Source organism: Nelumbo nucifera, chromosome 5 (assembly GCF_055504915.1).
Source record: "Nelumbo nucifera cultivar China Antique chromosome 5, China Antique-T2T, whole genome shotgun sequence".
Classification (NCBI taxonomy): Eukaryota; Viridiplantae; Streptophyta; class Magnoliopsida; order Proteales; family Nelumbonaceae; genus Nelumbo; species Nelumbo nucifera.
In genome coordinates, this window is record NC_142653.1 from 3879164 (window position 1) to 3906549 (window position 27386).

The window sequence follows — 27386 nt, forward strand, 5'->3', positions numbered from 1 at the left end:
TCCAGCACTTGCAGCGGCGAGCGGCAAACGGCGAGCTTGCAATGGCAAAAAGTAATCCTCACCCTAGCACTTGCAGCGGCGTCCAACGGCGAGAAGATCCAGCACTTGCAGCGGCAAACGGTGAGCTTGCAGCGGCACTCAACACTCGGCATTTGCATTGGCGAGCCCAAGCCTGACTTGCAGGCTTGCAGCGGCAGCGAATCCACTCGGCACTAAGCACTTGCAGTCTTGCAGCGGCAGCGAATCCACTCGGCACTAAGCAGTTGCAAGCTTACAGCAGCAACTTGCCTGCAACCAAGCCCACAAAGCACCGAATCCACTGTCACACCACCATTACCGGCACTTGGCAGTGAAACCCTGAAGGTATAATTTTTTTTTGTGATTTAATTGATTTTTTGAATTTTTTTATTCATTTGGTTCATTAGCCCCTTTTTGTTCTTCATTTGGTTCATCGTTTTGCTTTAGACCTGCTAGGCATAGGCTTTTAGTGAATATTTTATAGTTTATAATTAGGAGCAGCAGACGATAAGTTGATAGATTTACTAGCAGAAAACTTATGCTTGTATTTTTGTATCAGTTTCTTGTTGATTATATGCCTTGTTGAACCCTCAAACTTCATTTGATGATCAGATGCTTAGTTCTTTGTTTAATTAATCTGGCTTAATTTGTTTTTAATTTTCATATGCATATTTTGCTTAATTTTCATATGATGATCAGATGTTGAAAGTTTTGCTTAAATTTTTGCAAGCAATTTACTCTCATTTCTAATGGAGTGAATTTAATTTTGGTTAATTATTTGCTTAAATATTTGTTATTATATGGAGCGATTTTACATTTTTGTTGGTTCTTTTAGTCAATGCAAGGTTTTAAATTTTATATGTTGTGTTTGTATGAAGGGATTTATTTTTGAGTTAGGTTTCTTTGATTGAACTAAGATGATGGAATCTCCAAGTCCAAATGCTAATACATCTGATCCAACTCCATCACAAGAGTCCAATTCATCAAATGTTAACGGAAAAAATGATTCTGCTTGAGAGCATGTTTCCCTTAAAGTTGACCATCTTAATGGATCAAAGTCAATGACATGTCTTTATTGTCAAAAGACTTTTAAAGGGAATATGATATTGCAATTGTCGTAAAGTACCCCATGATGTAAAGTTCAAAACAGAGCAATTGTTGAATGAAATCAATGACAAAAAAAGAAGTAAAAAGCAACCAATGAATTTTGTTGACACTAGAGCACAATGTGGAAGGAATGATAATGATGATGATATTGAGATTAGAGAAATAATTCCACCTAGTACACATGATACCTATAAAGGGAAAAAACCAACTACATCATCAAGAAAGGGGAAAGCATCTTCAGGGCTAATAACTAGCCATTTTGCTCCACGGACCACTCCAGGTGCACAACCTGGAATTAAGAGTGTATTGGCATCTAAGTGAGCAATTAATCATGTGGACCATGCTTTTATGAAGTGGTTGTGTGATGCCGGTATTTCCTTGAATGCTTTGTGTTCAAGATATTTTCAACCTATGTTGGATGCCCTTGCTACTATTGGTCCAGGGTACAAAGCTCATTCATATCATAATTGTAGGACCAATTTGTTGAAGGATTTAGTTCAAAAGGTGCAAATGTCAATTGATAAACTCCATAAGGATTGTGCTACATATAGTTGCACTATAATGGCTGACGATTGGACAGATACACGTAGACGAACATTGATTAATTTTTTAGTGTATTGTCCTACAGAAACTGCATTTGTGAAGTCTGTAGATGCTTCTGAAACAATCAAGAGTGCAGAGAATTTATTTATTTTGTTTAAGTTATTGATTGGGTAAAAGCAGAAAACGTTGTTTAGGTGGTCACTAACAGTGCTGCAAATTATGTAACTGTAGGAAGATTGTTGGATGCAGAATTTCCATGGATATATTGGTCATCTTGTGCAGCACATTGTCTAAACTTGATGTTAAAGGAAATTGAGGAAATGGATTATGTTGCAAATGTGGTTCAACGTGCATCTAGAATTACCAAATTTGTCTACAATCATATTTTTGTACTCTCAATGCTAAGGAAGTGACCTGGTTGGACTAAGATAATATGTCATGGAACCACTCATTTTGCAACTAATTTCATTGCATTGGATAGCATTTAGAAGCACATGCATGATTTGCAAAATTTGGTGATAGATCGGAGTTTTATTGATTGTGGGTATGTAAAAGATGCAAAGGGAAAGAAAGTAATACAAATAGTTTTGGATTCTGAATTTTGGGCACAATGCAAAATGATTGTGGATTTTACATCACCTCTTGTTAGTGCATTGAAACTTGCAAATTCTGAGTTTAGGCCTGCAATGGGGTATATGTATCATGCAATGATGAAGGCAAAAGAATCACTGAAAAAGTTTTTTAATTATAAGAAAGTTGAATATGGCTCAATCATGGACATTATTGATAGAAGATGGAATGGACAAATGGGTCAGAGGCTTCATCTTATAGGGTATTATTTTAACCCAGCATTCCAATATGATCCAAAATCAAAAGTTAAATCCCCGACCATTATGTCTGCAGTTTTTTATGTCATTGAAAAGCTTGCAATCAAATCAGATGATGTGGAGATAAAGTTGAACAAAGAGCTTACTCATTTTGAGAATTGTCGTGATAATTTTGGAAGATCTTTTTCAGTGAAGACATTTAAGTCAACACCTCCAGATAATAAATATTTTTTTTCTTATAACATGTTTATTATTTCAATTTTCAATTTTATTTTATAAATTAAATTAACTCTATTTCATTGTATATAGGTCAATGGTGGTTGAGATTTGGTTGTGACACTCCAAATTTGAAAAGGATTGTTGTACGGATCCTTAGTCAGACGTGTAGCTCATCTATATGTGAACGCAATTGGAGTGTTTTTGAATGCATACACATGAAGATAAGGAATAGGTTGGAGCACCAAAAGCTTAATGACCTAGTATATGTTCATTGTAATCTGCATGTGATGGATGGGTAAGTGTTTTAACTTTTATGTTTCATGATTGCTTTTTTTAATGCTTGCATTGCATCTAATGTACCATTTATTGATTTGTAGGAGAAAAACTGAAAGTCTTGACCCAATTGAGCATGAACATGTTGATGTTGTGGAAGATTGGATAGTACACGATGATGAGGATCCTCCGTTACTTGATGGTAACGAGAATGATGATATGTTTAAAGTTGATGAGACAACATTTCCAATAATGGAATCACCATCAAGAAAAATAGCTAGGACTGATGGTAACTATCATTGATATTATCTCAAATGACATTCTCATACTTGATTATTTTAGCTATTTTTTGAGTTCTAATTTTCTATTTCCGTTCTTTAGATGATGATGAATTTTTCGTTGAGCAATGGGGAATCATTGAAGAAAATGCAACCAACACCCAAGTTGGAGATGCAGATGAAACACAACCTCCCAAAGATAAATATGAAGATGATGGTGAAATACCACCTGGCTTTGGTTGGCAGTTGGTACCATTGAGAAGTGGGGCCAACATATCTAGAGAATTTGGATGATTAGATTAGTGAACCAAACTCTATCTTGAACTTAAAGTTTTGATTTGTGTTTAATACTTGGTGAATTTGGTTTTTGATCTTGTTGTTACTTGTGTTTATGATCTTTTTATTTTTGAGTATCTAAGTATTATGTTTGATGAATTAAGAATGCACGATGTTATAGTAATATGAATAGAATCTTTTGCATAATTTCTTTTCTTGTCTTCTTAGTGTTTTTGAACAGGAAGTCCAAAAGAAACTCTGAAAGACTTGACCATCTAAAGGGGTCCCTTTCCATAATGTGAAAGAAAGTACTCCTTTTATATTTTACATTGCTTATGTCCTGGTAGATGTTTTTCTTATCTTTATCTTTGTATATTTGGAATACAAGTTAAAAGGGCTTGTCAGAAAATAAAAAAAGTAGAAGCTGAAAGCCTGAAATAGATAATGGTAAGGTGCATTGAGCTGTTATAATGGGTATTTCTCAAAAAATGATTTTGTTTCTCAATTATAAGTTATAATTTTTTTCTGTTAATTAAAAATTTTATTTATCTAACTAGTGGTAAAGTGCATTGAGCTATTATAATGGGTATTTTCTAATAAGTAGGGGGAAGAGGACTTGATGGAAGAAGAAGAAGAACCTGTGTTTGTAATGACTAATGAATTGATGGAATTTTTTGCAAAATCTGAAGCAAAAAGGAGATAAGGTGGTTGTTCAACCCTCTTAAACATACAAAATCTATTGAATGAGTTCTTGACAATTAGTTAGTAGCAATTATGTCCTTAAAGACCTTCATATATGTGTAGGTTGTGGTGTTTGGTTGCAGCTATAAGTATATTACTAATATTTATTAGACTACCCCTTTATTGAAGAATGCACAAAACTGCAAATCTTTTGGAAATACAGATCTGTATAGAACTACAGATTATTAGACTACCCCAAGGCAAGATGGATCCAAGCTGCCTTGCGTTAGGGCCTTGGGTTTTTGGTTATTAGACTACATATCTTTTGGCATGGATGCTTCAGGTAGGCCAAAGGGTCTAAGTACTACAGTTGGAATTTTTTGGAAAATTTTCTATATTTTTTGGAAAATTTTTCTGTATTTTTGGAATTTTTTCTATATTTTTCTGTATTTTATTATTTTTATATTTAGATATTTTTATTTTTCACATATTGTTCTTTTTCCTGTATTTTTGTCTTTTTTGTATTTTATTTAAATTTCTATGGTATTTTTAATATATATAAGTATTTTTATTTATTTATGACATCATGGGTTGAACCATTCGACCCAGACGGTTGAGCCGTCGAATTGGAAAACGGTGCCCTAACCGGTTCGGTTCTAAAAACCATGCCTAAATGGCTAATAATTCTAGGTGGTCTTGCCTATATAACCAGACTGGGTTAGCTGGTCCAGCCAATTGAATTATGACTCGGGATCTTGGCCAATTCGGTCTTACTCCAATAATTGTTTTTTCTAAAAAACCAGTGAAAATGGTTGATTAGTCAGTTTAACCCATGGTTTTCAAAATCATACTGGATTGAATGGTTGGACCAGAAAAACCGAGAATTGGTCAAGTGATTGGTTCCATTTTTCTCCAAAACAGGAATTTTGTCAAAAAAAAAAAATGTTGATTTGGTCAGAGATTATGAGAGTATAAGATGTTTGTTGCAAGCCATCCCTCTACTTCTAGCCAACACATGCGTTGGAACCTCATTTGGAAGAATAGAGGGTCTGTTTGGTTTGTAGGAATTAGGGATTTGGAATCGGAATTGGAATGGGCTATTTTGATTCCAACTAATTGGTTGGGCAGAATTAGAATCCCATTCCCATTCTTATTGGCAATTTGAGGGAATGACCATTCCCTGCCCCTCCCTTGGGAATGAAATATCATTCCTGCTGATTTTAATTCCCATTTTTGTCTAAACCAAACAAACTATGAGAATAGATCATTCTGATTCCAATTTCGGAGGATTTTGATTCCGATTTCAACTACGATCCAAACGGACCCAGAATTCCTATAAGATTTCAAATTTTGATGTGAAAGGCCCGGTAAAACGGAATTAAAACAAAAGACAAATTGCCTTTTCTAAACGGAATTAAAACATGGCAACATATCTTTTTCTCTTGCCCTTATGCAAGAGTTGTTTGGCTCACACCAAACATGGGAATAAACCTAGAACAGGTACAAAATAAATCTCTCTATGATTTCATGATCGAATGGATTGCAGTAAAATTAAAGAATCTACACAAAGGGGACCAGATGACATATATAGTTCTTTATCCTATTTAGGCTCACTTAGGACATGAGAAATGCAGTTGTACACGGCAAGGCCCCGTTTGATTTGCAGGAATAGGGGTCCGGAATCGGAATGAGCTATTCTGATTCCAACTGTTTGATTGAGCAGAACCGGAATTCTAATCTCATTCCTATTGGAATGACAATATTTCCCCCATTTGAGAGAATAGTCATTCCCTGCCCCTCCCTTGGGAATGAAATCCCATTCCTGTTGACTCCAATTTTGATTCCCATTCTTGTATGAACCAAACAGACTATTGAAATGAATAATTCTGGTTCCGATTCTAAAAGAAGGACTTCAATTTCAACTCCAATTCTGATTCTGACTGCGAACCAAACTGACCCCTAAGCAAATCCTAAATCCTAAGCAACTTGTGGAGAGTCTACGTTTCTATACAATATGGAGCTTGGTGGAGACTGGAGGAACCTACAAGGCCTAGGACTTTCCTGCACTCACACACATAACTTTATTTGCGAAATACAAGATGTTTATTGACGGCTCATTTATATCTGCATGAAGTGGAGAGTATTTATAGGTAGCAGAAGAGTTGCAGCAATTAACTCCCTTCAAATTGAATGGTGGGCTCTCTTCCATGGCCCACCAACTTAGGACTGAAAATCTCCGTGGAGCTTTTCTGACTCAGAAAGCATGGTGAACGGCTTCTATATATACACCGATGATAGTTGGCGTATTTATTCTATCAAGGATCATGTCTTGCACCTTTTTGAAAATAGTATGTTTATGCTACATAAACAGAAAAGTGAATGAGGTTGCTCACAATTTAGCATACAAAAAAGGTCAGTCGATGATATATTGAGAAAACTTTAATATTCCTCAAATATTCAAGTTAGGCGAAAAGAAAAAACAAAAGAATTATGAATATGATTTGTTTTTCATTAAATAGCATCAATACAAAATGATGGAAGACGACGATGACAATTATGATTACTCTCTTTAAAAGTAAAGGTTTCACCAATCAGCCAGTTTTAACTTTTAAGGCAGCCCAGTACATGCAGGCCGAAGCTCCCGCCAATGTAGGGTTGGATGTTCAGAGCCTTTAACCCTAATTCCCCAAACATACAAAACATAAAACATACGACGGAGAGGCTGTTTCCAAACAAATCAGTTTTAAGGTTTATCATATTCTCCAATTATCTGGAGTACTAAAGACAAATAAATTGGAATATCTTAATCTTATTTGCTTAGCATGTTCACATTTTAATTTTTAAGACAGATCTTCAGTACTGTATTGTATTTGATCCATTGCATCAGAGTGCAAAAATGATGCAAGGCTAAAATACTGTTAACTGAATAGCCTATCTCTAACCACAGACAATCATTTCTATTCTACCCCCAAAATACAAAGTATATAATAAAACACATTTAGAGCAAAGCTCCGTTGTCGTCCAGCGGTTAGGATATCTGGCTTTCACCCAGGAGACCCGGGTTCGATTCCCGGCAACGGAAAAAGATTTTTACACGTCTTTTTTTGACTGATTTCAAATGAGAAAAAAGAAAATTAAGAACGATGATGCATCGCAGGATTGAAGAAGCGAAATACGAAGATTGAAGTTACACTAGTCTAGAATCCAGCTATATGAAAGGAAGAAAACCATATCATCATCTCCTCCGTTATCTCTTCTCTTTTTCCGGACGACGTCTCCGCTTGAACCAAAAACCGGCAAATTGGGCAAGTTTTCTGGCACAGATTCAACCACCTATCAATACACACTTTATGAAACAGATGCGAGCAAGGCAGGCTGCTTATTATGGCGTCTCCTTCCGCTAGCTCCGACAGACACACACAACACCGTTCTCCTCTGTCTGCACTACTACCCCGTTCATTTCCTGCCGGGGAAGAAGCGGGTAGACCCCCCTCCTCGATTCGTCCTGGAATATGGGATTCAATCACCAGACGTGAGACTTCCTTGGGGACTCGCCTCCTTGGACTGACCAGACGAAGCAGGAAGGCAGTCAGGTTCTTCATAGTCATTTGCTCTAATGTTAGAATTTACAAGATTAGATTTGTTTTAATTTATTCTTCTCGAGTCTCCACACACACACACACACAGCGGACACAGCGGACTCACCAAACCTAATAGATCATATTAAGAATGTGAAAGTGGGATTTTGCGTAGTTCCAAAGGGTGGTTGGATAATAGGGCCAGAGAATCGATTTGAGTGTCCAACAATATTGGTTGCACCTGCATTTATGTATGACTTCAACTTGTGACCTTTCGATCATTGCTTCATTTTGTCGTTCAAAAGTTGATTTCAGGCTCCAATACCCAATGACAAAATATTGAAAATTGACAATCCATTGTCCATGCCAAAGCCAAACCTGTACCTGTATATATATCTTCTTTTCTGTAACTGTTTGATATCGCTACACAGCCAGCAAAAAGACCATGGAAGAGAAAATGTCTTGTTCTTGAATCTTGATTACCTCATTAAGCAATTTATGGCCGCTTTCGATTCCCTATCAATAATGTGCAGTTGCACAACTACTCTGTGTCGAAGATCGATCTTGGCCTTGGGTAAGAAGGACGGATTTGCCTTGCTATAGACGCTTCGAGCATCGAAATTACAAAAATGCATATTGCCCTTCCAACTAATACCTTTCCTTTTTGCGTCAAAATTAAAATTGATACGTGTTTTAAGCTAGATTGGAATATGGAGTCCATCCATCCTGTCTCATTCAATTCCCGATGATCAAATATCAAACAGCTACTGTTAGCTGCAGTGTCCATGGTATATAGACTATGGCACTGGTTTGATTTAGTTGCTAACAAGCGTGGCCCGTTCGATGCACGACATAGGGCATTCCTCTTTGTCCTTGCCCCATTAGTCAAGACACTCTATCTTATCCTTATCCTGTTCTTGGTGGTAGGGCGGGTTCAAGGCGAGGCATCCATTCTCTATCGGGGATGAGGAATTTTCAAATTTTTCCCACCCGACGCAGCCATCTAAAAATAATCTAATTTGTAGATATTTTACAAATAGGATTATGGTAATTTGGGGGTATTTTAAGAATTGGATTATGACAATTTGGGGGTATTTTATAAATGAAATTGTGGGATCCTAAGATTATAAGAATATGAGGAAAACTTAGAGGTGTTTTAAAAATTAATATTAAATCAATTGATATTTTACTAATTTGCCATCGATTTAAAGAATTATATGCAAATCCGTCCCTGATTTGGAGCAAAAATATTTTCCCCATCCTCACCCTGTCTCTTCCCCGTTCAGGGTGGGGCAGGGTAGGGCTCTAGTTTTACAAGGAAAATTTGTCATCCTTACAATACTAACAATTTTCTATAACTAATTAACTAACAATAAAAAACAATATTTTATGATAGTTTCCAAAAATTAATGAAATTGTTGCAGATTAGCAAAAATGTACAGTAATTAAATTAGTTATTTATAATAATAATAAATTAATGTAAATTAGTGTAAATTGTTTACTTTTTAAACCTAAACTATTTACTATTAATCAAAGTGATGCAATTATAGCAAATTAATGTAATTATTGTAAATTACATTAATTTTAATTAAAAGTAAATCATTTGTTGTTAATTAATGTAAAACCAAGTATGGTTGAAGTTAACCAAGTGGTCTAGATCGATGTGGAAAGATTTAATATTTTTCCTAAATTATTTCATAATTATTTATTAAAATAATAATAATGGGTTGTTATTTAAATAAATATGAAACAATTTATAATATATTAGTTTCCTAATTTTTTAATTATTATTTATTTAAAAAATTATGGAATATTAGTTAAAGAGTTTCACTTAATTATTTGTTAATTGTTAACTATAATGATTGATTTTATAGAAATTAGTAAATTATGCGAATTAGTAATATCTTTTGTGGATAAATAATTGTCAAAAAAACTTAATGAAAATTTATTAAGTTATAATGATTAATGTAAATTACGCTAAACATTGAAAATTTGGACATTTATTAATTAACCAATGGCTAGTTTTCACTAATGGTTGGTTAGTTTCGAGTGACCAACTCCCTAACCTATCCAAAGCCAAACAATCTCCAATCCAAATGAATTGTCTAGTGAACACTCATAATTTTAGTTAAATTAATAGTCTAATCTCTAACATATAACAATAATTTAATCACCACTAATTATAAAAAAATTATAGAAAAAATACACAATTGCTGAAAATATATTTATAATGATAGTACAATAAATAACTAATAAAAAGCTTTAATACCTCTAAGTTATTTAATCTACCTCCACTATTTCAATAATATTTATTTTTTCATTTGTTTATATTTTATATTCTTATTTAAGTTACTATATATAGAATTTTTGTTATTTAATATATTTTTTTTAAATGATGCTTAAAATATGATTTAGAATTCAATTTTTTTTTTATATTGAAAACATCTAAAATTTATTTAAAAATAATATATAAAACATAAATAATTATTAAAAATATTATATAAACCATAAATAATACCCTACCCCACCTTGAACGAGGCAAGTCTTCTCGAATCTTAAATAGGGATGGGGAAGAGAAAGGGTGGGGATGCGGAAAAGCTCCAAATTAGGGACAGGGAAGGGATGTGGTTTGCATATAATTCTCCAAACCCAATGGTAAATTAGTAAAATATCAGTAGATTTAACATTGACTTTTAAAATATCTTTAAGTTTTTCCTTATATTTTTATAATCCTAAGATTCCACAATTTCACTTATAAAATACCCCAAAATTGTCATAATCTAATTCCCAAAATACCCAAAACTCCAATAATCTTATTTGTAAATATCCACAAATTAAATTATTTTTATGTGGTTGCCTCGGGTGGGGAAAATTTGCGACTTCAACAAGGAATGGGTGCACTGCCTCCAACTTGCCCTACCACTAGGGACGGGGCAAGGATGGGGTAGAGTGTTTTGACTACGGGGGCGAGGGATAGGGAAGGGTGTTGCATCCCATGCATCGCATGGGCCCCAGTAGTTATAATTACTTTTGTGCTTTTGATAATTTTTTTTTAAGTTATAACATAATTTTGTTATTTAATCTATTTTTTTAAATAATACATAAGATATGATTTAACTATTAATATTTTGATATTTAAAGTATCTAAAAATTAGTTGTTTATAATATTATTTAATTATTTAAATAATACCATTATTTAAATTTTCAAATATTAATTTTTTATAAAATTTAGTAATCCATAAAATTATAATTTATTGTTACATAATTTCGATATTAATTTTGTAAAATATAAATTATTATTAATTCAAAATTTATGAAATCTATTATAATTATTATTCTAGTTTTAAGAAATTTTTAAAATTTATTACATGATTTCGTTATTTTAACTATTTAAAATATTTCATTATTTAAATAATATGTAAAATATTTAATCTTTTTTGTTATTTAAATTTTATTTCTTTAAAGTTATCATGTAATTTTAAATATTGTGTTACATAATTATTTAGCTATTTTTAATATTTTTATTTAAATAATGTTTATTTATGTTTTTAAAATATTATTTAGTTATTAAATTATTTGAATAATCCATAAAATTATAATTTGTACTGTTATTACATAATTTTATTTTTAATTCCATAAAAAGATAAAATTATTAATAATATGAATATTATTAAACCTATTATAATTATTTTTTGTGTTTTTAATAAATATTGTAAAATTATATTAACATAATTTCATTTTAACATTTAAGTAATTGTTAGATACTTTAATTGAAATTTTCTTTATATAGATATAGATGAAAAGTGGGGGGAGAAGATAAATAGGAATTAGATATAATTTAAGAGATTAATAGGAATTAGAGAGAAATAGAGATAATTTTAGGAGAAAGTGGGGGATATTTAGTTTCTTACTAAAAATGAGAGGAAAAAAATGAGATAAGCAATGTTAGGTGGCAACTCCTAGTGCTTCTAGAGGGAATCTTACGCCCCCTCTAGAATTGTTCAGTTTGGACAATGGAGCAAGAAGATGATTACTTACATGGCAAGCTCTACTTTAGTATATATATATAGATTAATATTGTCTTTGACTTTTACTTTGTAATTAGTTGAGAAATCCATGTCTCAACCCTCAAGTTGTCCTTGTCTGTTAACTCTACCTATAGAGCTTATTATTAACAATTTAACAGCATTTATTGCATCAGTTATTCCTTGATCCTAAATAGGGTTTTACCTACCGGCCCTTACCCCCTTACCCATATATGGTTTCAAGTAATGGTAATAAGTAAGAAGAGGCCAAAGATGGCTCCTTCAACCCGTAATCTGGATATTGGATCCCAGATTATTTATGGAGTAATCTCGGGTTAGGCAGAGGATTTGGAATCATCGTGAAGATAATAAAAAGGAGGGAAGCATAACTGGTGATTAGGAGCACGAATCTCCTAAATTCCTGTCCAGTTTGATCCATATTTGTGATGAAATTGGCTTCGGTGCTTACAGCAAAAGACCGTGCTCATGCAGTTGGTACATCCTTTTACAGACAGGCATTAGGAGTATCTCCATACTTGTATGATTTTTTTACGAGGAGATATTTCCAATGCAAAGCATGCAAAGCTGCAAGGGACTGTGCAAATGGTGTGATAAGAAATTTGGTTTCATTAAATCCAGATTTTCTACTCACTTTCTCTATACACACCCTACCCATAGTACACTACAGCCACACATCTCACAATATAAGATGGCAATTCAAGACAAATAAAGTGTGGGTAGAGAGCAGTGGGCTGAAAATCCAGAGGATCCCTACCCAATAGATGGCTGACAGGATTCTTTGACGTGGTAGAAAATAGGTGGGGATTGTGGGGTCGCCCCTGCGAAGCAGGGATAAAATTTAAAAGCACCATTTGGAGAGACAATTTTTTATGCCTATTTGGAGATACAATAACAAATTAGGTTATATTTTTTAAAGTAAAATGACAATAACTATATTATTAAGAATAATAAATAACCACGTAGAACCAGTCTTGAACCAATTATTTAATTGGGATCAAATCATAGACCTCATTGTATTGAAAACAATAGTCAAAATAACACTAATTTATTTTTATGTTAATAAGTTAAACATTTTTAATTAATATTATCTTATTTCTTATTTATCAAATTTACTATTTCAAAATGAAACATGATAAAAAATACAAGAAAGATAAAAAATTATATATATTTCATAAAATGTTTGATTCCAGACCTGAATCAATTATGGATAAGTAAGAATGAGAACCAATCCAATAATTAATCAAGACAAAATCATGGAACCAAAACCATTATAATTATGTTTAGTCAATTTAGCTCCATGAGGATAGACCCAACCCATTGGTTCAACCATAGTTTTTTTTTTTTTTTTAAATAAATAAAAATCTATTGGGATGGAACTGGTATATGCTATCTCGAATCAAACCCGACCCATTGGCAACACTAAATATTGGGCTCAAGGGGAGAGAATAATTTGTTAGTAAATTATTTCTAAATAAATAATTTATTAAAATAAGTAAATAAATGTTTATTGAAATCTATCTCTTAATGTCACATCTCTTTTATTCTATCAATTTATTTTAGTAAAATAAATAATTTATTTAATTTTATTAAATAAATAAATGTTTAAATAATAATAATAATAATAATAATAATAATAATAATAATAATAAATAAAAGCTGAGAGAGAGAAAGAGTTGAGAAAGAAGATGAATGGCATTTTATTTATAAGATGTTATAATCGTAAACAATTGTATATGGTACTACTGTAATTTTTGAATTCCATCGAGTAAATTATATAAGCAGATTTGTCTTATATGTAATGTTATAATTTTTTAATATTATAGAATCAATTATATAGGGAGATTTGTCTTACATGTGGCATTGTTATAATTTTCAAGACAAAGAGATGTGGGAGAAAAGGGAGAGAAAAAGAAACGTATCAATAATTTAGAGAACAAAAAGCATATAAATGTCAACCTCACAGTGTTATCGTACACCCTCCAAATACTTTAACTAATAGATAGAAGATATTATAATATCTGAAAGCTAATAATGTATAACAAAAAAGTTGGGCCAATTAACCATGCATGGGGCCTTCTGGTAATCGATGCCAATTAAATTGGACCATTTTACGAGTCCACCAGATAAATTTTCTTACAATTCATACAATGGGTAGCTTAAATCCAATAGCAGTTGGTATTTGATCAAATTCTTCAACTTTTAAACAAACACCATGACGACATCAAATAATCCCTTTGGGCTTGGGTTGGGTTTTTCTGAATTAATTCGGATGGGGCTGGAATTCATTAATCCTCCGTGAAATTGGATTAAGATTGGCTTCGCGGATCGCAGGTTGCATATTCAAGTCCTAACCATTGATTTGAGTAAATCCTGTAAATAGTTCCTTGGGTACGAATTTCATTCCTTTTTTTCCGGAGCATGTATTGTATTGTAAGGCAAGCTGCTGACAAAAAAACTCAGTATACTACGAGGTTAGGTTTGGGATTCGGCCCACAGTCCACAGATGAATATGAATCATCATATTCGGCATTCGGGGCGTGCTGTGTTATTATATATTATTTTCATTTGTTTGTCAGATTCCACTAGGACCACTATCCCTTGCAGTTTGATTGGCACAAGCCACTCTCTCTCTCTCTCTCTCTCTCTGATTTCTGCACGTGTATCATTGTTCTTCAGCTTTTGTTGGTTTTAAGCTATCATTTTATCTCCATTTCAAGGCTTCTTGGATACTGTTACTAACCTCGATGCGCCACGTGTAGATCATTTCCCATTCAGTGCACAAGTTTGATCTCCACTAACCCCCCTAACACAGATGACAGACCCACCACCCTCCAGTGGAAAATCAACTTATCATACAAACAAAGTTTCTCCACGGATGGGAATGGGATGAGTAGTTGAGTATCCCCCAACCATTTTATCCAATTCCAATCCCAACTCAGAACAAAATTTGTTTCCCTGCAAAATAGCAAAATCGACTATGGGTATGGCCCATGTTAAAGACAATGATTTCTTAATGGGCCCACCATAGCCCACAAATGGCATCGGGTTTTCTCTTTTCAGTTGTTAAATGCAGAAATTTGGACAAGTGAGCATCGTTTTCTTTAGATAAGCCCAATGGTATGATGGGTTTTGGAAATTGGAAAGGGAAGATTTGCACTTTGAAGTCCAAGCACTACTTCTCTACTGCCCGGCGATAAACGACTGCGCACTATGAATGGATCTCCAAGGAGGAGGGCCTTTGGGTTAGGAGAGCAGTGCGTACACGCACGAACCCACCAACCATATCAAGTAGCCCACCAGTCCACCACCACCATCACAATATGCTCCTGGCATTTATAAGTAAAGAATGGAGAGACCTTCGTCAATCAAGATTTCAACAGCAGAGGACCTCAAAAGATGAGCAGGTCGTCGTTCTGTTGTTGTCGACACCTTATTTTCTCCTTTCTCTTTCTTCTTCTCTCTTTTTTAACTCAAGTTAGAGCAGCCACAGAGGAGAAGAAAAATGTTTATATTGTTTACATGGGAGCTGCGACTTCTTCGCCACGGGGATCCCTGTGGGAGGACCACATCCAGCTTCTGAGTTCAGTGTTAGAAAGGTCACACCACCCCACCCTTTTTTGGCTCTTTGCGAATGTTAATTAGTTTTCACTTTACTTTTGAACTAACAATCTGGAACCATTCATGTAAGCCCACAAGTCTAACTCAGTCAGCCTTGGAATAAATGGGCTAGTCTTGACCGTACAGCCCAAAGTTTCACCACTTTGGGGGGTGGGCTTTGTTTGGGTCCTGGGACCTTTGGTTTTGACTAAACGTTGGGATTGAATGTGGAAACCAGGACGGAAGCCATGCAAGAAAGACTCGTATACAGCTACAGAAACGGGTTCTCTGGATTTGCGGCCCATCTAACAGAAGAAGAGGCTGGTGCAATGGTTCAGAAACCGGGAGTCGTCTCTGTGTTTGAAGACCCTGTCTTGCAACTTCATACCACTCGATCATGGGACTTCTTACAGTATCAAACCGATCTGAAGAGAGACTCAAACCCGAGTTCGGACTCGGACACGCTCACTCAGGGATCGGACACCATTATAGGAATCCTGGACACCGGTGAGACCAAGATTGACAAAGCGCATTGATGATTTTTTTTCTTCTTCAGCTGTTCACTGCTTTTTCTTTGCTGCTTTCGAATTCGAAATTCGAATTGGAATTGATTGATTGGTTGATCGATGATTCAGGTATATGGCCGGAGTCGGAGAGCTTCAAGGATACAAACATGGGACCGGTCCCATCCAGATGGAAGGGAGTTTGCATGGAAGGACGTGATTTCAGTGCTTCTAACTGTAACAGGTATTTTTTTCATTCTTCCAACAACTGAGAAGAAATTGTTGATGTTGATCAACTTTGAATGGCAGAAAGTTGATTGGTGCAAGATATTACAACGACACCACAAAAAGCAAGGGAGAGATACATGAGCAGACGCCGAGAGATACGGTTGGTCATGGAACCCACACGGCCTCCACGGCAGCTGGGATCTCTGTTCCTGGTGCATCATACTACGGCCTAGCCGTGGGAACCGCCAAGGGTGGGTCCCCTGGATCAAGAATCGCCATTTACAGGGTCTGCTCATCCAATGGATGTCGTGGGTCGGCGATCTTGGCTGCATTTGATGATGCAATTGGCGATGGGGTTGACGTGATGTCTTTGTCACTGGGTGCATCGGCGTACTTGAGACCGGATTTCAACGAGGATCCCATTGCCATCGGAGCATTCCATGCCGTCGACAAGGGGATAACGGTGGTCTGCTCAGCAGGAAATGATGGGCCCTCCTCATCAACTGTTGTGAACGCAGCTCCATGGATTTTGACCGTTGGTGCCACCACCATTGACAGGGACTTTGAGTCGGATGTTGTTTTGGGCGGAAACAAAGTTGTCACGGTAATGCTCTGTTTTCTCCACTTCGCAATTCAATTCAACAGCTTCAAGCTCCTTGCTTTGTTTGGTTTGTTCTCTTCTTTCTAACAATCACAATCACCAGACTAGACCCTTTTTTTACGTCTTCTTGTCAAATACAGGGTGAAGCCATAAATTTCTCTGAGCTCCAAAAGTCTCCGATATACCCCTTGATATATGCAGAGTCCGCGAAATTGAATTCGAGCTCCGATGAGGACGCAAGGTGAATTGAAACCAACCCAAGTTTCCACTGTTGAGTTACATGTTTTTTTTTTTTTTATTTTCAAGTAGTCCAGTAGTCTTGGATGGTTTTAACACTTCGAAGTTGGAACTGTTCAGAAACTGTAACCCAGATGCACTGGATGGAGCTAAAATCAAAGGGGAGATTGTTTTGTGCCAGCATTCACAGCGTTACTACTCAAAACGAGAAAAGATGGAGGAAGTGAAAAGCTTGGGAGGAATTGGATTGATTTTGATTGATGACTTGGAAAGAGCTGTTGCTTTTACTTACGGTGAATTTCCCATGACTGTGATCTCTTCCAAAGATGCAGACGACATCTTCTCCTACATCAATTCAACCGGGTAAGAGAAAGATGGCCAATTTTATGTTTCTATTGCAGAAATTAAGAGAAACTAATAATTAGGTTAAGGTCTTTTCTGCAATGATCTCTGTGAAGGAACCCGGTCGCAACCGTCCAACCAACGGTTTCAGTGACGAAATATAAACCAGCGCCTGCAGTTGCCTACTTCTCATCAAGAGGCCCTAATCAGCAGACAGAGAACATTCTCAAGGCAAAGCAAAACCTTCTCTTTCACAGTCTCACCCTCTTTCCTATTGATTCACTGTTACTGGAAATAAGATTGAGAGTTGGTGAATTTGAATTTTGCAGCCTGATGTCGTTGCACCGGGCGTTAACATCCTGGCATCATGGATTGAGACCAACAGTAGTTCAGGAGTACCTGCAGGCCAGAAACCCTCACAATTCAACTTGCTCTCAGGAACATCCATGGCATGCCCACATGTTTCCGGCATTGCAGCAACAATCAAATCCAAGAATCCCGACTGGAGTCCGTCTGCCATCAGATCGGCCATCATGACGACAGGTCAGAATATCGAATCAATTATCGCGTCGCGTCCTTGCAATAACAAAGTAAACTGTAATTACTAACCAGAGATTGCTATTATTGGGGGGCTGCAGCTATTCAAGTAAACAGTGAGAAGAACCCAATCACAATAGATTCGGGATCGATGGCCACACCATACGATTATGGTGCGGGAGAAGTAAGCCCATCTGGGTCTCTAGAACCAGGATTAGTCTACGAAACGGACACCAATGACTACCTGCAATTTTTATGTAACTACGGCTACTCAATCTCAAAAATCAAACTCATCGCATCCACCCTCCCGGAGGGATTTGAATGCCCCAAGGATTCTAGCGCAGACTTGGTCTCCAATCTCAATTACCCTTCAATTGCCATCTCTGGATTCAAAGGGAAAGAGGGCAAGAAAGTGAACCGAACAGTGACAAACGTGGGTACAGAGGATGAATCCGAATACGTAGCGACTGTAAATCCACCGCCTGGAGTGGATGTGCAGGTAATACCTGAAAAGCTGCGGTTCACAAAGAACATAAAGAAGATAAGCTACCAAGCCACATTTTCATCATCTGCTTCTTCCCCAGTGAAAGGGGATTCATTCGGATCAATTACTTGGACAAATGGAAAGTACAAAGTTAAGACACCATTGGTGGTCAGCAGCGACTGAACGAGGAATGACGACAATAGCGAAAACGAACATCTCTACTTGTACTTCGTGCTGCTTTGCTTTCTGTGTTGTACTTACAGGATTAGCTGATCTGAAAGGACGGACTTTCCTTAGCTGTAGAATATTATAGTAGTGGTGTGGTGATATTCAAACTCGCATCAAAATCTGTTTTCTGAGGCAGAAACATTAGTAATGTAAATTCCAAGTCGCATCCACAATCATATATTCGTGGACAACTGTTAACAGAAAACGTTGGCACTGCCTAAAGCTAAACTCTAGAGCCGGAGGTTTTGCATTACAGATCTAGAACGAGTTAAGCCCTGAACTAACATCATAAAAATACATTATCATCATTGTTATCTTAGCATATATGGGGTCATTCGATTTTGTGTCATATCCATTGTTAAATTACGATTGCTTAAATAGTTCTAACCTTCATACATTTTATAATATAAACACCTGAAATTAACAAAAAGAAAATTGTCTAAAATTCATCATAACTTTTCCAAAACTCATCAATGTCAATAAGTTTTTATTTTTTAAATCTCACATCCCTTATATTATTGTAAATATTCATTGACAGAACTTGTCCACATTATCATTAATAAATTTTTTATAATCAAATTATCCCTGAATGGCGAGTTAGAGAAAAAGGGTCTTTTAGGGTTAGATTTTCTGAAATTTCTCTCTCTCTCTCTACCAATCTATCTCTCTCATTCAAATCTTCCGGTTGTTTCAAGTCTTCCTCTTCCTCTTTGCACACAGATCTTCAAAAGGTAGACGCCGCACCAATTATCTCCTCTCAAGTTACCCACCATTGGCAAATCACCGGCAACCATAAGCAACATTAAAGAGGTGTGTTTTTCTTCATCTCTTTTGCGAGCCTCTACGTTCTACCGATGAGACACATCGACTTCTTGCCGTAAGTAGATTCATTCAACGGTGGTTTGGACCACAACATCTCATCCCTTCTTATTCTTCTCTAATTCTTCATTTCCCACTTGACTCTTAATTGAATATGCTCGTGTGATTTGAGCCCTGTGTAAAAAGGTACCGAATATCTACCAGGGTACAGGCTAGAGGTTGCAATTTATGCTCCTATGTCTTCTCTCACTAAAATGAACAGAATTTTCACACGATAAAACAAAAATGGAACTCAGCCACAGGCCCACAGTGACCAGAGCGGTATATCCCCCTTCACATCCGGATTTCCTTGAGCCAGTCAACGGTGATGCATGAGAAGATCCCTGTTGAGTCCGGTGTACAAAAGGTGTCCTTGTAATGGAAATCGACTAAACTAGGGAGCCGAGGAGGTAATGGCATAGACTCACCATTCTGGAGAGAGAAGGTCGTTCTACTCGGCTGTTCCAGCAATACCATTTAACTCCAGTTGTTGATAATGCCTCTAACGATACCCTAGCAGAAACTAAAGCAAAACAAAATGGAGAATATAACCGAGAACAAAAAAAGAAGCGTAGGCAGAACCACAAAAAAAACAAGTAGAGCCATACTGTGAAATAACTGTCAACAATAGAAGACTTCGAATCTTAAATGAAAGATAACTTTCCCCATTAAGTGCTAATGTGCTAACGCTGTTTTTCTTTTAAGGCTTAGTGTGGAAGGAGTATAAATGCAAATATATAGATAAGTAATAATGTGTTTGTGCTGTTTTTGTTTAAGACTTGGTGTAAAAGGAATACAAATGCAAATATGTAGAGAGTAAAACCTGAAGAGGAAAGAAAGGTGTGTCGGCGGCGAGGCTGAACAAAATGTATTAAATGTTAATCAATCGAAAACATATTGGGTAAAAACAGTGGAGACACGTGAATATCACGTTGGACTACGACTACCATAAAAAAGACAGGATTAGGCAAATCATAAGTTCATAACATGAAATGGATCGATCGGTATTGATCAAAATCAGGATGTCATATCTTCCGGTTTACAGAAACATATAAATTTGACAGCCTAACCATCGGGCTATCCAATATATTGTTATAGTCTGCAAATAATGACAATGAAAGACTACCGTTGAGCCGGTCGACATGGAGCTATCGGTTCTGTTTATAAATATTATTATGTCATAAAGTTTCAATCGATTACAGGTGTGCAAAATTTTGATGGACTCGAAGGGAAAAATAAAAAAAAATCAAGACTGGTAAAGGAGTATACCCTCTTGCCCCTATCAATTACAAGAAACATGTCAGAAACATCCGGGCTTTAGGACGGTAAGTGTGAGTAGCAAATAGATCCGGCTTCTAGGACAAGTCTAAAACGAACATTTAACATTTCATTTCTTTTGGTGGGGGAATGTAAAACAAATTCCAGCTCCATTACGGGATTTAGGTCATGGTGGGTGCACTTGTATAACTGAACTAAAATGGAAATACCGAAATAGATAGAAATGAGAAAATCATCATGTACCACGATATCAATAAACACAAAAAGAGAGAGAGAGAGAGAGAGCTTCGGGAAGGGCAACAATCCACAGTAATAGATGATTTGAGGTTCGTTGGCATACAAAATAACAAAAAGGAAGCTGAGATCGGCCCCTAGCACTGTAGCGCGCCCACCACCAACGACCAATTTAGTAATACTATATACACGTACCTACTGAATAATAGAGAGCATAGAAAATAAGTAGAGCTACGTTCTTCGTCTAATTAAAGAAGGAAAAAAAGTAGGTCTTTTGGCAAACAATGAAAACCTTAATTCTTCCTCCCAAAAGAAAAAAAGGATGCAAAGGCTTCGGGTATCTCACTCGAAAGCCCACTGATTCTCCCTCCTCACTTCCTCTTCCTCCTCGGGGGTGAAGTCATTCTTGATGTTGAATGTCTTTCTTATCTCCTCCGGAGTTTTACCCTTGATCATGTCCGCCACCGTTTGGCAAGTAAGATCCAGCAAGCTTTTTATGTTCAAGTAGTTAGCTGCCTGATAAGTCACAACACATAAACACACAATCACAAATATAAACCGGCAAAACAAAAAACGAATTGCTCTTTAGCCATCTGCCTGAGTAAGATCTAGCAGACTTGTTATTATGTTGTCTGAAAAGTCTACCAGCTCCATAATGCGATTCAAGTACAATCGTACAGCAGGTTACAGGGTTACAGCTTATGCATAGCACACCAAAATGTTAATAAGTAATATAGATGCTTTTTCTGTAAACAGGATGACAGCGTCACCCTTCTGTGAGCAGGGGGAGCCCTTGGGAAGACATTGTCCAATTTACAATTTTGATTCCTAAAAGAACAAAACAATGTTTTGGATCTCAATTACCATCACCGTTTCGTCTATGAATTGGGACAAAATTGCGACACCAAGTGTAATGTACCCAATCCTGGTGTGAGTTAAAAAGTAATCTATAAAATGATCAAGGCAAATGAGCAAAACACAGAAAATACAAGTCCTTACTAAATCATTTTCCAACAAACATTACTGAAATAGCTAGTTAGTAACAGAAAAAAAGATTAAGCAAAACCACTCGTGACTGTAAGATCCATAAGCATGAGTCCCACTCCCACCATTTGTCTGATATGGAGTACAGCAAACCAATTAAAAAACAGAACAAATTATTGGCATTGATATAGTTGCCAAAACCAAAGCTACAGTAACCCAAATTAATTATTTTCTTCTGAGAATTGTCAAAATTGATAGAAGGATCATGGTTCAAAGTACTGATATGCAGAGGTAGAGGCGTATCGCTACTTAGATAACACACGGAAATAATTTTTTTAGTTTTTCCTTTCAAAATTTGGTTTTTGGGGAGTTAAAAAAGGGTATGTTTTATTAAAAAGGGTGAGATACGATACAATACGCCCGATTTGAACCTTGAAAAGGATACATACTACGTTCACGGAGAGGGAAGTTTACCTGTTTCGAAAAATGCAGCCTGAGATGTTTTGAAACTACAAAGTGTGTGACACATCAGAATGGGTGTAGAGTAACAGAGTAATTGGAATCGACTTTCCTTTATTTAACAGTGCAAAAGTGGATTACAATGTTATGTGCAGGAAGCGAAACATCAAAGATTCTCTTACAGGAGACATTCTTGTTGGAAACAACTAATTTACTCTAAGAGAGACTAAAAATAAAGAGTAAAATGCCAAAAAGGCATTGGTGTTTTGGTGATATTCATGATTGGGATTCAAAACCCAGAATCAGTAAGAGTGCTTAAAATAATACAAGTACATTAATCGTAATCGTCAGGGCGTCCAGCATTTCTCGAAACAGTGGTGATGAGGGAGGATTGGCCCTCCAATGACACTATGACACTTGGCACCTCATGACAACTAAGTGCAGCCTCATGACAACTAGACAGCTCGCCACTTACAGGCAGCTGACCATCATGTAGCCTAGCAACTTAGACAACTCAGCACTGCACACGCAGCTCCCCCACTAGGCAACTTGCCACAGCTCGCCACCAGGCAACTCGCCACAGGCAGCTCGCCTTCTGGTCAGACCGACCACCGCATGACAACCCCGAGGAGCTCACCACCGTACCCCGCATTTTACGAAATTGTGACTTGTAACGACTATATTAGTTCACCCACTCCCCAATTCAGACGAAAGTGGGCAACCTTACCGGTTGGTGGCTTTATCCCCACCTAACACGAAAACAGGTCCCATCACAGCATGAATCTAGGAACTGCTCCACCAAACCCATGAGGACTCCAGTATATAAAGGCCTCAGCCCCCAGGGGGGAGAGGAGATGGTAACCCCTACTCTTTAGCTCTCTAACTTCTCTGATATCATCTTCAAGCTCTCTACTACTAAGTGCTAACTTAGCCATCGGGGTGTCCCCACCGGGTAAGCCACCCCGGGATCTCTATTTCAGTTCTTGCAGGTTCCTCAGTTCCTGCCGTCTACAGAGATGAGCAGATCACTTCCTGCAGGGAGGATGGGTTCCTCAGTTCCCGTCATCTACAAAGATGAGCAGATCATCTCCTGCAGGGAGGATGGGTTCCTCAGTTCCCGCCATCTACATAGATGAGCAAGTCATCTCCTGCAGGGAGCAGCCGGGTTGCGCTACACTAGGGAGCTCTACTTCAGCCTCTGAGTCATCGGCCACTTGGGAGCAGACGAGGTACTTAGCCAAAAAAAATGATACGTGACCAGAAACTGTTACATCAAGTGGCATAGCCATTGCCATTTCAAGCTCAAATGTTTAGAGGCAATGGAATTTAATGTCAAAACACCTAAAATTGGTACTTCAACATGAAACATTTTGATTGGTACTTATGCTGACTAGGCATTGAACAAGGGCTTAGAGAAGTGTTCTGTTTGGTATCGCATTGCTACCTAAAACGTTTAAATGAAATGTTTATATACAATGTGACATGCAGTACTATACGGATTCTAATCAAATGGCCATATTTAATAATAAATGTTATCAGCTGATTGGTTCATAGATGCATATCTAATGGTACTAGAAGCATGGAAACAAGAATAAAATACTGTTTCGGAGGTGGTTATGGGAATTTAATGGTGTAGTATGCAATGCATCAGAATATATATCTACCCCGCCACATTGCACACCAACCAAGAAACAAGTATTGTCTTTATTCAAGTGGGAAACTGAGAGTTGGACGTATATTTGATGATTCCCCCAACTCGCCCTGCTTTATAATTCTAGTAAAAACATTTTTTAACTGTTTAAACTCAAACACAAACGCCATTGTGGCACTAATGTCATAGCACTTCAAGTAGAAAGGAACGCAATACCAAACATCACCCATGTCTTTCCTAGATCCCTGATTTTAGATTCATTTCAAAACATGCCAAATCGACAACAGTCGATCTCTTTAGTTTTCGATATACTCGACAAATAAAATATTACAGCAGAAGAAAGAAATATAGGCATCAGTCAATCAGAAAACCAAACCACACGATTGAAGCAGCATATAACTAATCTGTTTACTTATTATGCACCATAACGGAACGCAGAATGCTCAGTAAAACCAGCCTAAATTATGGAAAAACCAGCCAACTAGGCATAAAAAATTGACCTTAAGGAATAAGTTTCCGTTTGTTTGCTAATGCAATTTAATTTAGAATAGTTCGAAAACAACGATTTGCAAATAGCGGTTCATTTTTGCATTGGGTTTTAATTTATACCAATGCCAATGAAATTGCATTCCAAAAACCAGGCCGCATGAGCAAAAATACCAGAATTAAAATGGAATACACCTTTAAAAAAAAAAAAACAAACACTGCCCATTATGTAATCAGATAATGAGGCAGAACATGGAGAAAATATTACAAATGAATAAAAGTCATTGTACAACACACCAAGAAACAATCAAGAAACAGAAATCACATGTATAATTTTGGACGAAACTAGTTGAAAACCTCCATTAGTGACGGGCAAACCAAACAAATCACCCTGACCAAGAAGAAATTAAAATCATAACAACTTTCACCTCTACAGGTTCTAAAATATGGAGTAGGCGATGGTGGCATCTGTGGGATGTAAACAAATACATTACCTTGCCCAAAGGAACAAAGACACACAAACTTGAGAACCAGGCACTCGTCAAAAAAACATATATGGTTAGTAGTTTATTTTTGGCGATCCAATTCTAAGAACCGATCAATGTAAGGAGGAAAAGAGCAGCACAGATCAACCCCATCCTACTAGTGCCCCATGTTAGAAACCTTAAGATCCTAAAAAAAGATAATTAGGAGAAACCATCAATCAGATTCACGATATGAACACCTGCCCTAATCAAAAGATGCCCCCCGCAGATCGAAATCCTAAAATCAGTCACACATCAAAACAAAATGAAGACAGAATATTCAATGGAATAGAGAAATATTGGATAGGAAGATTAATGGGACGGTGTGGACAATAAAATGAAAGCAGAAAAAGGAAAAGCAGAGAGGAAGAGTGAGAGAAGAGGAATAAATCTGACCAATATGAGATCGAAAAGTGTGGCCTGGTCGACCTTGACAAACTCGGCGTCCCAGTTCTTCAACTCATCCTCAGCACCACGATCGTCGGTCTTAGGAGTCTCGACGTGCTTCTTACAGTACTCAATAACCTTGGACAAGATCTTACTGGTGACGTTGGGCAAGGGGATCCCGTTATCAGCACAATCGTCCTCGATCATGTGCTTGATGGTCTGGGATTCAAGGGCAACGGCTTCATCAACATCGAAGGTCTCTCCATCGGAGCTCTTCAAGGTAACCTTCTTCCCCGACATGATTGAGGAGGATCTTTAAGCTTAGATGATCAGAAAGAAACAAACAAGAGAACAGATCGTTCCCACTTCCCTCCCTCCCAGAGAAAAGAGAAAACCCTAACACCAGAAAACGAGGACCAAACGAGGAAACAAGAAGATGGACAGAGAGCCCTAACCCATACTTATAACCCTTCAAACTAATATCATTATTAATTAGGTATTATTTTTTCTTTTTTTTTTTGTAATTAATTATCGAGTCAACACAGACTGAGACCTTCACCTTCAAGATGTTTACCATGAAGGTGTACGTATAGTCCTTCGTAAGCTGAACCGTCAGATTAAAATTAGGGCTCGTGTCAGATGGAAGTATTAGATTATGAGGTTTTCGAAAGAAGATTTAATCACACGAGGATTCTAATCCAACGATGAGAGCATGAACATAATAAAGAAAGTAGGATATATCCTCCCGATTCGTGTAAAAGAAGGTTGCGTAGCGTATTCCCTCACGCGTGAACACGAGTTACAATGGGCCGGTACGGCGGTGGGGTCAGTAATATCGACTTTTACTGGAACACTCAATTTTTTGTAAAAAAGTTCAATTACTATTTCTGTTGTGTTGTGAGTTAAAAAAACACGGTACCGAACGAGATCAGTTTGTAAGGTGTGTGACGGAGAATTGGATAATTGGATTTGGATCAAATCCAGTTGTCACCTCATCAGCGTTGGAAAGTTACGAGTAATTGTAAAAGGTGTTTTGGGTCAAAGAGTAATTTGAAAGGGTTCTTAGCTAAAAAAAGATAAATAAAAGTATATCAAATAACGTATTACGAGTAGAAAGCTTTAAAATAAAACAATACAGGATACAGCCAGCCAAACTTTGTAGTCAACATTTAGAGAGAGAGAGAGAAATAGAGAGTAAAACACCCAAATCATTTATTCATTCCCTAAAATAAATGACCCGGATCACTACCCAACGGCACATTTCATATGGCGGGTCTTAGATTAAGTTGGTAGAAGGTTGGAATGTATGTTATCGGTAGAAGATCCCAATTCAAAAATGAAGGACCCAACCATATCTAAAGACGAAGATAAAGCAGTTGACATTTGAGAGTTGGACCCTCCTCCATGTGCAAGGATGCCTGGATGGGGAAAGAAGCTTAGAACTTCCCAGCATGGGCTCGGCTCGCCATTGTACTGCAATGATAGCCCATGAACCAGGGAGGGTCCACTACCAGCAATATTGGAAATTTGGAATGGACAATGGAGGGGTGATTTGGAGAAGAAACTTCTGGATCAACCAACAAAATGGAATTCTGAATTTCTGATTCCTCACTTAGATGAGATGGTAAGTTCACCAATTCTATCATTAAGTCTGTAGTTGCAGTTTCATTCAAACATAGAGTTAAACAAGCAGATAAAGCTACTTAGTGTAAATTTGCTAAAGGTCCGTTTGGTTCATACAAAGGATCGGAATTGCAATCAAAATCAGAATTCTCTCAAAATGGAATCATCACTTTGGTTTACAAATAGGATTGAAATATTCTTAATGCCTGTTTAGTTAAGTCAAGAATCATAATCTAGATTTTTAAATTTTATATTAGTTTATTTTACTTTATTAATATTTTATGAATATATAATTATTT

The 27386-nt window shown here is 36.7% G+C and overlaps 3 protein-coding genes and 1 non-coding gene across 4 annotated transcripts; 3 read left to right on the top strand and 1 right to left on the bottom strand.

Moving 5' to 3' along the window:
- The first annotated feature begins 2285 nt into the window (after window positions 1-2285).
- Window positions 2286-3559, top strand: LOC104603870 (uncharacterized). The gene is made up of 4 exons (XM_010268038.1): window positions 2286-2658; window positions 2805-3009; window positions 3092-3276; window positions 3369-3559. Exons 1-4 carry the CDS (start codon window positions 2286-2288, stop codon window positions 3557-3559), a joined length of 954 nt encoding a protein of 317 aa, XP_010266340.1.
- A 3673-nt stretch (window positions 3560-7232) lies between these two features.
- Window positions 7233-7304, top strand: TRNAE-UUC (transfer RNA glutamic acid (anticodon UUC)). Its single transcript has one exon. It is a non-coding gene; the product is annotated as a tRNA-Glu (tRNA).
- A 7885-nt stretch (window positions 7305-15189) lies between these two features.
- LOC104603642 (CO(2)-response secreted protease-like) lies at window positions 15190-18722 on the top strand. The gene is made up of 9 exons (XM_010267711.3): window positions 15190-15442; window positions 15682-15950; window positions 16079-16190; window positions 16256-16778; window positions 16916-17016; window positions 17133-17375; window positions 17471-17585; window positions 17684-17897; window positions 17993-18722. The coding sequence occupies exons 1-9, from the start codon at window positions 15243-15245 to the stop codon at window positions 18556-18558; spliced, it is 2343 nt and encodes a 780-aa protein (XP_010266013.1). The 5' UTR covers window positions 15190-15242; the 3' UTR covers window positions 18559-18722.
- Window positions 18723-21025: 2303 nt separating this feature from the next.
- Window positions 21026-25897, bottom strand: LOC104603641 (SKP1-like protein 1B). Its single transcript, XM_010267710.3, has 2 exons — window positions 25474-25897; window positions 21026-21489 (listed from the first exon to the last, which is right to left on the bottom strand). Exons 1-2 carry the CDS (start codon window positions 25762-25764, stop codon window positions 21316-21318), a joined length of 465 nt encoding a protein of 154 aa, XP_010266012.1. The 5' UTR covers window positions 25765-25897; the 3' UTR covers window positions 21026-21315.
- Between the last annotated feature and the right edge of the window lie 1489 nt (window positions 25898-27386).

Bases quoted from the DNA above. Each gene is read 5' to 3' on its own strand.
- LOC104603642 (XM_010267711.3), top strand. From the start codon at position 15,243: ATGAGCAGGTCGTCGTTCTGTTGTTGTCGACACCTTATTTTCTCCTTT. The intron at 15,951-16,078 runs GTGAGACCAAGA...TCGATGATTCAG, and splicing joins TATAGGAATCCTGGACACCG to GTATATGGCCGGAGTCGGAG. The intron at 16,779-16,915 runs GTAATGCTCTGT...TGTCAAATACAG, and splicing joins GCGGAAACAAAGTTGTCACG to GGTGAAGCCATAAATTTCTC.
- LOC104603870 (XM_010268038.1), top strand. From the start codon at position 2,286: ATGATTGTGGATTTTACATCACCTCTTGTTAGTGCATTGAAACTTGCA. The intron at 2,659-2,804 runs GTGATAATTTTG...CATTGTATATAG, and splicing joins TACTCATTTTGAGAATTGTC to GTCAATGGTGGTTGAGATTT. The intron at 3,010-3,091 runs GTAAGTGTTTTA...ATTGATTTGTAG, and splicing joins AATCTGCATGTGATGGATGG to GAGAAAAACTGAAAGTCTTG.
- LOC104603641 (XM_010267710.3), bottom strand. From the start codon at position 25,764: ATGTCGGGGAAGAAGGTTACCTTGAAGAGCTCCGATGGAGAGACCTTC. The intron at 21,490-25,473 runs GTCAGATTTATT...GTGACTTATCAG, and splicing joins CACTTTTCGATCTCATATTG to GCAGCTAACTACTTGAACAT.